Source organism: Festucalex cinctus, chromosome 20, assembly GCF_051991245.1.
Source record: "Festucalex cinctus isolate MCC-2025b chromosome 20, RoL_Fcin_1.0, whole genome shotgun sequence".
Lineage (NCBI taxonomy): Eukaryota > Metazoa > Chordata > Actinopteri > Syngnathiformes > Syngnathidae > Festucalex > Festucalex cinctus.
In genome coordinates, this window is record NC_135430.1 from 11226859 (window position 1) to 11240675 (window position 13817).

Consider the following 13817-nt stretch of genomic DNA (forward strand, 5'->3'; position numbering starts at 1 on the left):
TGTGAATTGGATGGATTATTTCGGCAAAAGAGAAGTGCTCACAGATATAAAAAAGGTTTTTGTGCATCAAGAAACTTTTTGAACATGGAGTTTAGCTCACGGGAGTAAAAACCAGTGATGTGTTTATATTTTTGTTAAGTATAATATTGGGATTAAATATTTGGACCCACTTAAAAATACAATAAAACCTAAATAATAATAATACACCAAAAATCAGACTTATTTATTTATATATTTTGGATGCAACTATGTGGGCTACTAAGAAAACTAAGTGGCCCATTTTATTCCATTAAATACAATAAAAATATCAAATGTTTGATCATTGAATTTATAATAATGATCAAATGTTAGAGCAGTTTTTAAATATAATAGAATGTAAACTATACTAAGGCATGTGTCTAAAAAAAACATTTGATGTAAAAACAAACAAAAACAAGCCAAATACAATAATCCATGTTTTTTTTTTTCTTTAATTTGTGGCATTAGGATTTTGTTACTCCAGTCTTGACAAATAAAATTTGTTTATTAATCCTTTTTGTTTTTTTTCCAGTACAATGGTCTTCCCATTTGGCCTTAAATGGGTGCGTTTAAAAAGCATTTATAATATATTTTGTCATTACAATACGTTTCAATTGTGGTAACAGTTTCCACTAATTAAAAATGATTCATAAAAGCTTAAGTAGCTGAGGCGGATAATGACAGCAGCTGTCGCTTGTTGTTGTCTTTAGCGGCTTTCAATTTGACTAAACAAAACTAATTACTACTAAATCTGAGCGGAAGCAATAAAGGTGGCATTTTATAACCCTCTGCTGTAGCATCATCGACAATTCATTCAACTACGTCCAAATGACGACAAACACAAGTTGTTTGTTTTTTTTTTTTCGCTAAACACGGCTCATTTCTTTATTGTCGCTAGTGAGTCGCCACATTCTCCTCAGACAGAAAGCACTTAAGAATCACAAGAAGAAATAAAACAACAAAGATGAGCCGTCGTGGCATTCTTTCGGTATGCGGGTTAATACATCCTCTGATTGGCATGATTGTTTCCCCAATTAACTCACCTGAATATTGATTCCAAACGAGAGAGGCTAAAATGATTACAAATAGAAATGAAAACAACATGGCGACTACGCTGATTAGTCAGTTAGTTGCAAACAAAGTTTAGAAACAGTGAGGGGATGAAAGTGCTTTCAAAAAGCAGGTGACTTTGAAATGGAAACACACACATCGAGCGTTGCGATGATACGTTTGTCGTCCTCGTGGTGGTTACGCGACTTTTGTTGTTGTTGTTGTTGTTTTAAGGTCCTACGTCATTAGTGTCGCACGTCTTGTTTGCTTGAAGGTTACTGTTTGTTTCTACTGCGTTCCTGCCAACGAGAGAGAGAGAGAGAAGACGTCATTGGAAGGTGTCGACACAACAAACGAAGACAAACAGGTGAAGGGCTTGTTTGGATTCTGTCAATTTCAATTCACACTTTTGACAATAAAACAATTTGATTAAATGATTGTTAGACTTTTTCGCAATAAAATGTATTCGTACAAAATGTTAGCAACCACTAAAACCCCTTTAAGTTCATACATTAAGACAATTTACTAAGAAATTGTATATTACTATTGTTCATGAATAACATGGAATTCATTTACGTCAAATGCACCATTTGGAATTTTATGAATTTGGTCCGAAAAATTAAGAAATAAAGGGGAACCGCTAAAATCAAATTATCTCTGAGTTTGTACGATTCTGAATTCAACGCATACAAAACTTCAAAATTCGAAGTTAACCACAATCGGACCTTGAACTGCCAAGATTGTTTGTTGTTAGCATAATTGCAGGTTAACTGCTAATTATCTTACTGAATTACTGTACATTTTGAAAAACAAGAATGGAAAAAAAAACACACAAAAACAACCTTTGCAATGAAAATCTACATATATATATTGCCTTTTTTTTATTATTGGTATTGTGACAGAGAAGTTAAAAATGATGGGAAAATATGCTATTAGGCTAACTATACACTGCTGTGCTTTGCCTTTTTTTTGCAATTTTTTTTTTTTAGGAAATCCTACAAAAAAACAAACAAACAAAAAAAAAAACACTCAAGTCATATGAATCAGAATGTAACCACACAAAACGTTGAGGTCTGACCGTGACCGATTTAGAGCGCCTCATTGTCCGCCATGACTGTGCGCAAGTCATGCAGAGAACAGCAGAAGAACATATGGGGGTAGGTGGTGGAATTTTTTTATTTTTTTTAAGTCCAACTTGACAGCCAGCGTGTGAACAGGGGCTTCACCAGATGTGGCTACTTTTAGAGTGCCTCGTCACGTCAACCTGAGGTTTTCTATAGCAATGAATTATTTCTATTCATGTTATCTTTTAAACACAAACTAATCATGAGTCGAACAGCATTCTTAGGTTTCGCTCTCAATTACTTTCATATCAACTATAAACGTACATCTTTTTCCTTTGGTACATAGTGCTGCTAAATTGTCTGTATGGATCAAAATTGGCATTGAACGGTTGCTGCGGCGACGCGATTTGAAAAGGACGCCGCCGCTGAATGAAAGCTTTTGTGTGCTGACCTCTACGCTCATACCTCTGGGCATCAGAACTATTAATATACTCAATGTCTCTATTATGAGTACAGCAGCACGCGCTCTTTGTTATTGTACCACATGTAGCAGTTACTATATGGGCCCACGTTACAAGACACCGGTCTCGTGTGTCTGTAAACCCCTTTCGTATTGGCTATTTAAATAATAATATAAGTAAAATCAATTAATTGTTCAGCCACAGCAGTTACAGCCTGAAAACTGTGATTAACACCTCTGAGTTGAGCTCCTGCTCCAAGCTTGGCGTTCAAAGCGAACTCATGTCCTGCATCTGCCTTTGTCTCCAAACGGGGAATGCCGGGAATGTGGGCTATTTGAGGGGCCCCCCTCCTCGGGTGTCCCTCCCCGGTAGCTCACCGCACTCACGAGATGGCTGTCGATAAATCAGGCATTTTGTTTCTTTTCTTTTGGGAACGCTGCTCGTTAGTAAGCATGACTTGTCGGGAACTTCCACTTAACCAGACTGAGCAGGTGGATCAGCTGATTTTTTTCAGGCAGTGACTCAGTGAAACGAAAGCGTGCATGCGTGTTTTAGGGAAGTGCGCCACTGAGGGAAGTCACGTACATTCAAACAAGCTGCACTGCACTCAAATGTTTCAGATGTTGAACCGAAAGTTACATGCGTAGTCCAAAAATCAAAACAAATTCTGAAGGAGGGGGAAAAAAGCAAGCTTATACCGTTGGGTGTGAGGAGGTGATGTCAACCCCCGGATTTACTGTATGTTGAGAAGTCGACATTGTACCAACTCGCTGTCTTTGTCTTTGAAGATACGTGTCACACAGCTAGGTAGGCTCTACTAAGTAAGTCACATTTTTACCAGGTTTGCTAACCAAGCCCCCAACACGTGATGTCATTTTCAGTTATCAACAAGTGGCAAAATGCAATGAAAAAGATGAAAGAAAGAAAGAAAGAATTGTCCTGACTACAACTAGACTACAATGTTGATAGTTTTTGTTGACTAATACTAGATGAATAAAATTGTTTTCTTGGGCTAAAACAAAGACTAAAATTCTCGACTTGTAGTCGACTAAAAGGTGGCTAAACAAAATGGGATGACGTTGACTAACTATGATTAAAAACTAACAAGTGTGATTGAAACTGGACTAATAATGAGACTAAATTCAAAAATTAGGATTTAATCGTTATTAATCGCATGTCTTCAATAGTTAAATCACAATTAATTGCAAATTTTATATCTGTTCTAAATGTACAATAAAATATTTTTTTCCCCTACGTTTTTATACTCTTAACACAAAAGTGGGGAAAATATGTTAAAACCAATAGAAATGTGGCGGCATCGTTTAGTCATTGATGCAGTAATTTAATAATAATTAATTAAATTGAGTTAAAATTAAAAAGATGTACCATACAGTAAAAAACGAGTGTGACATTGATTTGTGTTGGTCATTTTTCTGCTACTAGATAGCATAATTGCATTTGTAAGACAGTGACAGCTCTGTGCATTTTTCTTTTCAGATTTAATCTTTTTCTTTTAAATTCTGCACATTTTTTTAAATTGTAAAATACAACTTGACCCCAGTCTCCACAAATATATTATGCATTATTATTAAATATAATACTGCTAAATGTTGATGTGGACATGCCTGCTGCGTTGTGACTGGAATTGCCCCAGTACAGGTTTTCCACGTAAGGTCATTAATCGCGTATTAAAAAAAAAAAAAGTGGCATTAAAATATGTTTTAATAATTTTGACACCCCTATTAAAAATGGCTCATTAAATTTGCACTAATGGGACGGAAGGAATCCAATCCAAATCTGAACAAATCAACAGTGTCCCATAGGGGTGTTAAAAAAAAATCGATTCTGCAATGTATCGCGATACGACAGCACGCACTTCTCGAATCGATTCAATAGGCAGCCGAATCGATTTTTTTAATGTCCATTTTTGATGGAAAAATATTCAACAAAACGTCTAACTTTCACACCTTAAGCATGCATGGAAGAATATTATATTAATGGAGCATTAAGCCATAATATTTTATTTCAATGCTGTTCTAACATGAAAAAGGTTACAACCTGTTTGTTAAATACAGTGGCTCACAATTATAAAACTGAAGTTCAATAAGATCAATAAATAAATACATTTTCTTGATATTTTCCAAATTTGAGTAAAAAAAAAAAATCGCAAGAATCGACTTGTAAATTCATATCGGGATTAATCGGTATCGCATCGAATCGTGACCTATGAATCGTGATACGGATCGAATCGTCAGGTACTAGCCAATTCACACCCCCTAGTGTCCCAGCACCTGACGCATTCTGACGGCCTCCTGAATCACCGTTCCGCGTCAATCTTAAGATAAACGTGTTTTGTTTAGTTTTTATTGTTTCATTTTTATGTTAGTAAAAACAACTTGTTAGTATATCATTATGATAGAAGTATTAGGGAGGAGGACTAGATAAGTTTTTGTACTTCTTCCTACTCCTCTTTGAACACTTTTATCTGTTTTTTAACATTCACTTGTATTTTATACTTGTGATGTGTTTATGTTGATATGTTCAACAAACCCAACCCAGCCAATCTTACCTTCCTCAAAGCCTCCTCTTCTTCCTGGCGTTTCTCATAATGTGCAAAGTCGTCAAAGATTGAGGTGGTATGCTTGTAAGTGGCGATAATTTTCAGCACCTGCTTGGCCTTCTCCAGGGGCACCTCCTGCGTGTCCCTGGAGTTGGTCACCGGCTTGTTGTCATTGTTCTCCAGCCGGATGTGCCGCAGCTGGTTGTTGGGCACGTCCTTGATGAAGGCCCACTTCACCTCGAACTTGCCCTTCCACTTGTCCTGAGACCAGACGCCGGCGTAGGCGTTGTAGTCCACCGGCGAGCGCATCTCGGCCACGCCGCAGAAGTGGCCGCTGCCGTTGACGCTGAACAGCAGGTACAAGGGCCCCTTGCCGCCCAGTGAGCGGTAGGCGCCGTCCAGACGCTTGTTGCCGTGCTCGGTGCTGCACCAGATGGAGTACTTGATGGAGCGGTGGATGTCGTCTTCCGAGTAGCTCTTGATGATGAACACGCGGCCGTTTTTCAAGTTCCACTCAAACTCTTTGGGGTTGTAGTTGTTGAGGGCGCGCAGTTTCTCCAGCACGGGGTGCGCGTCGCCCGGGCACAACGGGGCGCTCATCGGGAGGCCCGCGCCCAAGCCGTCGTTCCCCCGGTTCCTGGGAGCCACCCAGCGGCTGGGCGGCGGGCCCGGCTGCTGGTGCAAGGCCTGCGGGGGGTGGGAGGGGAGGTGCAGCGGGGGGAGGGACTGCGGGGAGGGGAGGTGGAAGGGCTGGTGCTGGTGTTGAGGGTTCTGGAGGGCGAGGAGGGGCTGCTGCACCAGAGGGGGCGTCGCCATCATCGTCTGAGCTAGCGGCGGCTTGCTCAACGGGCCCTTATCGTCCCAGGTGCCAATGTTCATGTTGTGCTTAATGGGCGGCGGCGGGACGGCGGCGCCGACTATCCCCATGCCAACCTTGGGCTTCGTCTTGAGCTGCGGCTTGGCCGGCTTCTTGGCGACGGCCGCCCACGAGGCGCTTTTACCGACCGACGAGCTCGCGCAAGGCGGGAGGTTATTCGCCGCCATGCTGCTCATCCCCGCGCTGCCCGCCAGTGGCGAGCCGACGGTCTTGGTGACGGCCGCCGCCATGTCCGTGCCCAGTTTGAGCCCCGCCATGCTCTGCTCGATGCTGTTCAACACCGGCATCTTGCCCAGCGGCGCGTCGCTGCCGAAGCCGGCCTGTCCGTCGGCGATGGCCCGGCCCAGCGAGCTGGGCGCGTAGCCGTAGCTGTTGGTGTAGACGGATGTCTGCGTGGACTGACCCTGGGACACGCTGGTGCCCCAGGTGGAGAAGTCGGCGTTGCCGGGGAAGAAGTTGAAACCGTGCTGGCCCAGGAAGGGAGGCGTGTTGCCCAGGGCGCCCGGTTGGCTGAACACGCCGTCGGGGATGAAGTGCGGCTCGCCGTTGCTCATCTGTCCGTAGGTGGTTAGGTAGGGCATGGGCGGGTCTCCTGCCGTGGACCAGGCGGCTTCTCCCAGGGAGTACGGGAATCCGATCGACGGCGCGTAGTAGCTGGGCATGTAGGGGTCAGACATGGGGGGGTAGCTGTTACCCTGTGCGGTGAAGACATGGCAACCCGTTAATATTGTGTTTTCTTGCCTTATTGTACATTATTTACATTGGAAAAATCTCACACCATAATCACCCAACCACTTGGCTGATTCTGTTGTATGAATGGCAACAAGTGGACACAAATTGAGTCGATTCCGGTAAGATTAGACTGGGAATCATTGAGTTATTAATGTAACATAGCACTTTTTAACTCATTTGCTCCCAAAAACGTATAAATATGTTCTATTTTAAATGTTAAAATGTCCCAAACACTCACTTATACGTTTTTGTATGGGTTTTTTTATGCTAGAGCAGACAGAAGGCTCTCTACTGCAGAGAACGGTTGAAGCAATCGTAGTTATTACAAAAACGGCCAGCATGTGGCAGCAGAGTGTAAGAGATCAAACTAGGGCCATCTTGTGTCCTGTGTCTGCGACACCACTACCACCTGCCTGTCTTTTGGTTTGATTCCTCAGTTGCCTTGACGACGGTGGTGGGCAGAGCCGGTGCACCTGTGCCGTGTCAAAATCAGTTGGCTTTATAGCCTCGCCGCTGCGGACAGGAGGCGTCGAAGTATTCTCCGCGCTGCCTTGCTTGCTGCTTATGACAACTCCTAGCCTGGTTTTGATAAGTAGTCGCGTCACTTAGATACCCGCTTAAGTTTTGTATTGACCGTAGTGGCTTAGACCTCTAGCGCGCCCTTTGTTGACATTCAAGCTTCATCGTTGATTGTTGTAGCTAATTGTATTGATGTCCACGACTCGTTACGTGCCCTTTCTGTTCGTCGTTTTCCTTACATTTTGTTTTGATATATTTATATCTTTTTATGTACGCTTTGCCACGCTCCCTTATTTGTATAAATAAATCTTGTCGAACGACTGTTGCAAATACCGTGTGGTCTGCTCTCTTGGATCCAACGCACGCACGCACACACACACATACACGACAGGCCATATTGCAAACAAGCTGATTTCCCCACCATTCTAAGCAGGTTTGTGAATAATGATGAAACCTAACTATATTCTAATGCTAATTGCTGCAAAACAGAAACCGATTTATTTTCCCTGATGAAAGAAGATACTCAAATCTTTCTTTCGGTAGATTCCATGTGTTTATAGCAATAGAACACAATATTTTGTGGGCCTTGCAAAATCAGTCAAAACCCAGGAAAACAACCGGCAGCGAAGGGGGTTGCTTCAGTGAAAATGGCTGCGAGTGAATGAGTTAAAGGCAACAGGTTATGCTTTACACTGACCAGTTCTCCAAAGCTAGCGCATGGCCGCGACTATTAAATTATCCCATATTACCTGATTTGTCTGGCTGCTTATGTAAGGCTCAAAGTCATCATCGTTCACTCCGTCCTTTTGATGCATTGATCCGTTTTGCACTGCGTGGAAAAGAACGGAACATTAAATCACCGTGGGGGAGACTATAATACGCATAAATATTTCATTTCTGGTAATATCCGTACAGTAGTACAAGCTGGGAAATGACTCTGCTTTGGACCAGAATGTACATCTACAGTCACTTACCTTTATTTCCCTGTCCTTTAGGTCTCTGCAATGGTGGGAAAAGATTTCATTAGCACAACCAAGGTGCGTAATTGACATTAGGCACGACAGTAAACAAAAAAATTCACAAAAATTGATAGACATGTTAAGTATGTACCTCTGCCATCTAGTCGAAGAGCATTTAATCGTTCTGCTTGTCAGTGTACGTTGCTGGCATAGATAGTAACAGTAGAACAAAGGTACATTATTTGCATTAAATCATTTTTGTACCGAATTAAGTGAAATTTGGACACCTGATGATCTCTTAGGGCTCACTGGTTGGGAATAACTGCATTAGCACATACATGATGCTGTCTTTTGGTGGATGGACATGTCAGCGTGCTAGCTGCAGCTTGCAGGCTGATCGGTTTTTATTATTAAGCGGATGTCAAACGCCTTGGCATCCGGCTAAAAGGTGCCGCATCTCCGACCGGCTCCAACCGGCTCCACCTTGAACCCGGCTCGGCCTGCCTGCGTTTCCGGGCGGCTAAAAAGCTATCACATATCACAGCTGCTTTTTTTTCCCTCTTTCCCCACTCGGACCGAACTGCTGTGGGCAAACTTTCCCGACCAGCCAGTCCGACTCCACCAACCGAGCCCCTACCGTCAAGCGTAGCTAAGCGTGACCGAAACCGACCTGCTGGTGGTCCACTGTGGTCGCAGACATCCTCCAGGAAGCGGGGCCGATGGCTGCTCAGCACACTGTCCGTCCGCCCGTGTGCACTCCTCCTCCGCCGCGCTCTCTCCCTCCCTCCCGCCTCGCTGCCTCGGTTCTCTCCGGCTGTCCGATCCCTCCGCGAGCGTTCAGGCGGCGGCGGCGGCAGCGGAGCCCCCCGGGAGCACACGAAGACGTCGCCGTTGATCGACGAATGAATTCGGCTCCGAATGAGGTGGATGCGGGACCGAGCGAAGAGGAGCGCGGGAGTGATTCAACGGGAAAGTGACGAGCGTTTTACGGGAATATCCCCCCCTGCCATCTTCCACAATGGCGGACTGGCTTCTTTTTTTTTCCCCGAGTCCCGCTTCCGCTCGCTCCTCCGCTCGGTGACCTTCCGCCAGTGACGCTTTGAGTCATGTTCCACTCTGACACTTCACATGACAGTCACAAACTCACCGGGGGCCCGGTTTCTTTCCTCATATTATCAAACTACAGACATTTTAACACATTTTTAAAGCGCCCCCGCCTCCGTCATCGTTTAGCCTACCATGGTTCAGCTAGCACTCGTTAGCTTAGCCTCGTCCTTATAACCACTTTTGGGTGACGCACTGTTTATTACATGTATTAACTAATTTACAGCTACGACTTTACACAACTTAAGCTTTTATGTTCTAACAGGCAAGCCCTGAGTATCTTTGGAATATAAGGGAATGTAGTCTGCATAAACATGAATTTAGCCGTTTTATCAAACTACATATTAACATCATACATAAAAAAAAAAAAATCTTCTATATAACAAGTACCAAACTTTTTAGTTATTACAAGCGTTTTTTGTTACCAAAACACTTTTAAAAATAAATTGAATAGTTGAAAATGAAATATAAAAAAGGCCATATCTTTGCTCTCTGCTCACCATGCATACCACCACCCGCACTAACCTCATCGTTCCCAAACTACCCTTTCTGATTTTCTTGCTTCAAACGACTGGAATGCTGAAATAATAAAACTTACCTCATTTATTACAATGGACATTTCCAAGCTACGAACTTATAATAGCGCTTTTTCTCATTTTGATTTCAAAATGTGATGAAATGTTTGACTACTACTATAACAATCTGCCTGGTTCGTATGCTAGTCACAGGCAAAAGTAATACAATAAGCCGTTTGTTTTATATGTGTGTTGCATTGTGGAAATGCTCCGATGTTTGGAATTGTCCATCACCACAGCTGTTTTTAGCCTGTCATGAGACTTTTATTCACCATGTGCTATGATGTCATATGTATGATATAAATATGTAACTATCAGAAACATGTGCAGGTTGTTTGCTTTGTTTGACTCTGCTGTTTGCAGGCATGGACCTAGTAATAATATCTAAGGAATTTGTAGTCAAGCACTGCTCCGTGATTTTGTGAGAAAATAACTTATAACACTCAATACAATTTTAGCCGCAGCCCAAAGAAATATGGTAAACTGCAATGTTTTACTAGTTTAAGGCTATATCGCCACATTTGACTTTAGTTCTACGTGTATTGTATTTATTTAGAAACAAATATCTGAAATTACAAGTACGGTGTGTGTGGGCACTTTTGCGTTTTTTTTTTTTTTTTTAAAGAACTTTATTTACTTGCACATCATTTACAAAAAAAGATACAAATTCCAATTATAAAACGAGAAAAGATGGTTTACACACGGAAAGGTTTAAAGTCATTTAAAACACACAAATATCTAATATTCCCGAGCTCTTTTGCCCCCACTGCCATTACTTGCGGTTTTTCACAGGCCGGGGTGACACATTCAATATGGCGGACGCGCTGACCTATACCATCAACTGAACAACCCGCTCAAGGCGGGATATATGATATCTATGTTGTCGCGTGTGAACCATAAATTATTTCCTTGAACGAGACCATGCGTGCGGCCACTTCTCGCGAGACTTTCCGCATCGGTGGCTCCAGTATGGCAGCCGTCGCGCTCAGGTGTTGTCGCAGAGGAGTTTCACGTATTTTAAGCCATGGAGGCCTCGCCGCTTCAACTGCCACACACTCGAAAGGTTTCTTTGGTTCTTAAATTGTAGATTTGACGTGGTAAATGCGGCCTGCGTTCGCTCGGGTGGGCATTTAAGCGCACACGAGGGGGTGTGGCTTTGATGGACTGCGTCGTTTTAAAAATATTGGGCTTGTCCTGTACATTTTGTGCTCGTCACTGAATTGCATTACATTTAGACATCATTTGCGTATCATTAACGTTAAACATGCCTTCATCCTGTTTGGCTAGTCTCAAACATGCTAGCTTTGAGTTTGCCTTTCTTTCACTAAGTGATGTTGTCACATTTACATAACATGCAATACTAACACTTGTGTGTCCACCAGGAGACCGGAGACACAAGTCCACAGTCCAGTATGCCACCAGGCCGGAGCTTCCCAAACTGGCCTATAGGAGGGTGAAGGGCAAAAGTCCAGGGGTGGTTTTCCTGCCTGACTATGGATCCAACATGAGTGGACAGAAAGCTGAGGCGCTGGAAGAATTCTGCCGGTCACTGGGGCACTCGTACCTCAGGTAAGCCATCAGAATGAACATTAGTATGGTATACAAATGAAAGTTCCAGACTCGCATGTAAAACATTTTTTAATGTATAGTTTTACCCCTCCCTCACACTTAAACACATTTAAACAGCCTTGAGCTTTTTTTTTTTTTTTAAACACTTATTATAATAGTCCAGCTCTGATATTTGTCCTGTTTGTGCTCACATAGGTTTGACTACACAGGACATGGGGCCTCAGAAGGGGTCCGGGAAGAGGGGAGCATTGGCACGTGGAAAAAAGATGTCCTTTATATGCTGGATGAATTTGCAGAAGGCCCACAGGTGTTAAAAGAAATTCATTATTTAAACGCAACCTCAAAGATTCTTTGTTAGTGTCACCGTCTTGCCACAAGGTGTCACTGTGTTCCCACATTGCCACAAACTAGAATGTAGGCTACATGTAATGCCCACTCAAAAGGGTAGGTTTTTGCTTCATATACTCAATCATGCGTTTATTTTCTTGCAGATACTCGTTGGCTCCAGTATCGGAGGCTGGCTCATGCTGCTGGCAGCCATCGCACGTCCGGAGAAGACGGCCGCCCTGGTGGGCATCTCCACCGCCGCCGACCACCTCGTCACCACCTTCAACTCTCTTCCACTGGAGGTGGGACTTTTTTTCAAATATTGCTTTAGTACATTGTTAGCAATGCTGCCACCATTTTGAAGCCGTTCAATGTGGTGCCGCGCAGACGAAGATGCAGGTGCAGGAGAAGGGCGAGTGGACCATACCGACCAAGCACTCCGAGGAGGGCCTGTACAAGTTTAGCATGGACTTCCTGCACGAGGCCGAGAACCACTGCGTGCTGCACAGCCCACTGCCGATCACGTGCCCCGTGCGCCTGATCCACGGTCTGAAGGACGAGGACGTGCCGTGGCACATCTCCATGCAGGTGGCCGAGCGCGTGCTCAGCACCGACGTGGACGTCATCCTGCGCCGCTACGGCCAGCACCGCATGTCGGAGAAGGACGACATCAAGCTCATGGTCTACACTATCGATGACCTCATAGACAAGTTGACCACCATGGTGTGATTATAAGGTACTGGGGGGGTTAGCGTTCGAAGACTGTTTACTACCAAACAAGGCAAGTTGCTTCTGCCAAGAAATGACCTTTTGTCCTCTATCTTTGTATTTTCCCTTGCATATTAAGTTGTGTTTCAGTATTAGTTGGGTCACTCACTTCTACTTGTATTGTTGCTCCTCTTCCTTCCTTTTTGACGACACAAGTCTATAGAGTTCCTGTGCCTTCTTTAAAAATTCCATTTCACCCTTGTGGGTCCAATAAAACCTCTGCACACTGTCAGTGCAGCTCTCTGTCATTGAATCCAATGTGATACCCATGTGATACATGTTCAGTTTAGCAGGTGGATGTTGAGGGTTCGAGCACAGGGGTTGCCACATGTTTGGGCTCAAGGGCCACGTTTGACTTCTCCAATGAACCCAGGCCATTTGCGGATGTGGTTAAAAAAAATACATGCTTACAGATATTTTAAGAGCTAAATTATTTAATTTAATTATAAATAATTAATGTCACCTCTGAACATTAACATTCGGTAAATGACATACAACTATTAACTGCCACAGAAATATATGTATATACAGAGAGACCAATACGTTTTTTTCAGGGCCAGCGGCAGTTATTTGTAGTCAAAGAGGCTGATCATCAATATTGGAGCCAAAATAAATTTTCAGTAAAAGGCCTATAGTATAGTCTATAGTTTGTGGAATATTCCATAGTTTGTGGAATAAAAGTTCTCGAGGAAGTCTCAAAATGGAGACTTCCTGTCAACTGTTAATGACGTCACAGTTGCTCAGATAACAAACAATCATGGCTCATTTTCAGAAAACAGGTGAGCCGTGATTGGTCTGAGCAACTGTGATGTCGTTTTCAGTCGACAGTTGGATACAAAAAAAAAACAAAAAAAAACGGGTGGATTTTGCTGCATAACTCTTTTTCTACAAATGTAATATTACTGTAATTAGAATGTCGCCTTTAGACTAGAGGGGCTGCAAAGAATATATTATAAAGAAATGTTTGTGTTGACTTCCCATTTAAAATGAAATAAGTAATAACTCCCTATAATTTTCTACAGTAAAGGTTTTCCAACATTTTGAAATAACTGAGCTGTTACTAAAGAACAAGAAAAAAAAGCTAGAACTAACTTTTTTTTTTTTTTTCTGCAGCGATAGATTAAATCGATGCTTTAAAGATTACAAGACTGTTTATAAGGCAAATGCTTGGTAATCTATGTGGCCGGCGGGCTAAACTTTGCCCGCCCTTGTTCTAGCGTGACATTCTTCACCG

General features: G+C 43.0%; 3 protein-coding genes across 5 annotated transcripts in view; 2 read left to right on the plus strand and 1 right to left on the minus strand.

Annotated features, from left to right (window-relative positions):
- The window catches only part of LOC144009753 (uncharacterized), a 151014-nt gene extending 142669 nt beyond the window's left edge, over positions 1 to 8345 (plus strand). For 2 of the 3 annotated variants that reach the window (XM_077509602.1, XM_077509603.1), the window contains 2 exons: positions 1343 to 1435; positions 8277 to 8345. In XM_077509602.1, coding sequence (XP_077365728.1) covers positions 1343 to 1435; positions 8277 to 8330 — 147 coding nt within the window. In that variant the 3' untranslated portion in view covers positions 8331 to 8345. The remainder of the gene's footprint in view (positions 1 to 1342; positions 1436 to 8276) is intronic. The other variant, XM_077509605.1, reaches the window with a different exon arrangement.
- Positions 533 to 9509, minus strand: ythdf3 (YTH N6-methyladenosine RNA binding protein F3). The gene is made up of 5 exons (XM_077509597.1): positions 8911 to 9509; positions 8256 to 8280; positions 8031 to 8110; positions 5163 to 6725; positions 533 to 1367 (listed from the first exon to the last, which is right to left on the minus strand). The coding sequence occupies exons 1-5, from the start codon at positions 8938 to 8940 to the stop codon at positions 1344 to 1346; spliced, it is 1722 nt and encodes a 573-aa protein (XP_077365723.1). The 5' UTR covers positions 8941 to 9509; the 3' UTR covers positions 533 to 1343.
- A 1324-nt stretch (positions 9510 to 10833) lies between these two features.
- abhd10b (abhydrolase domain containing 10, depalmitoylase b) lies at positions 10834 to 12815 on the plus strand. The gene is made up of 5 exons (XM_077509479.1): positions 10834 to 10982; positions 11302 to 11488; positions 11684 to 11795; positions 11980 to 12117; positions 12203 to 12815. Exons 1-5 carry the CDS (start codon positions 10841 to 10843, stop codon positions 12542 to 12544), a joined length of 921 nt encoding a protein of 306 aa, XP_077365605.1. The 5' UTR covers positions 10834 to 10840; the 3' UTR covers positions 12545 to 12815.
- The last annotated feature ends 1002 nt before the right edge of the window (positions 12816 to 13817 follow it).

Excerpts from the sequence above, each read along its gene's own strand:
- ythdf3 (XM_077509597.1), bottom strand. The coding sequence starts at position 8,940 with ATGTCTGCGACCACAGTGGACCACCAGCAG. Across the intron at positions 8,281-8,910 it reads CCACAGTGGACCACCAGCAG|AGACCTAAAGGACAGGGAAA; the intron begins GTCGGTTTCGGT and ends CCACCATTGCAG. Across the intron at positions 1,368-5,162 it reads AAGAGGAGGCTTTGAGGAAG|GAACGCAGTAGAAACAAACA; the intron begins GTAAGATTGGCT and ends TCTCGTTGGCAG.
- abhd10b (XM_077509479.1), top strand. The coding sequence starts at position 10,841 with ATGCGTGCGGCCACTTCTCGCGAGACTTTCCGCATCGGTGGCTCCAGT. Across the intron at positions 10,983-11,301 it reads AACTGCCACACACTCGAAAG|GAGACCGGAGACACAAGTCC; the intron begins GTTTCTTTGGTT and ends TGTGTCCACCAG. Across the intron at positions 11,489-11,683 it reads CTGGGGCACTCGTACCTCAG|GTTTGACTACACAGGACATG; the intron begins GTAAGCCATCAG and ends GTGCTCACATAG.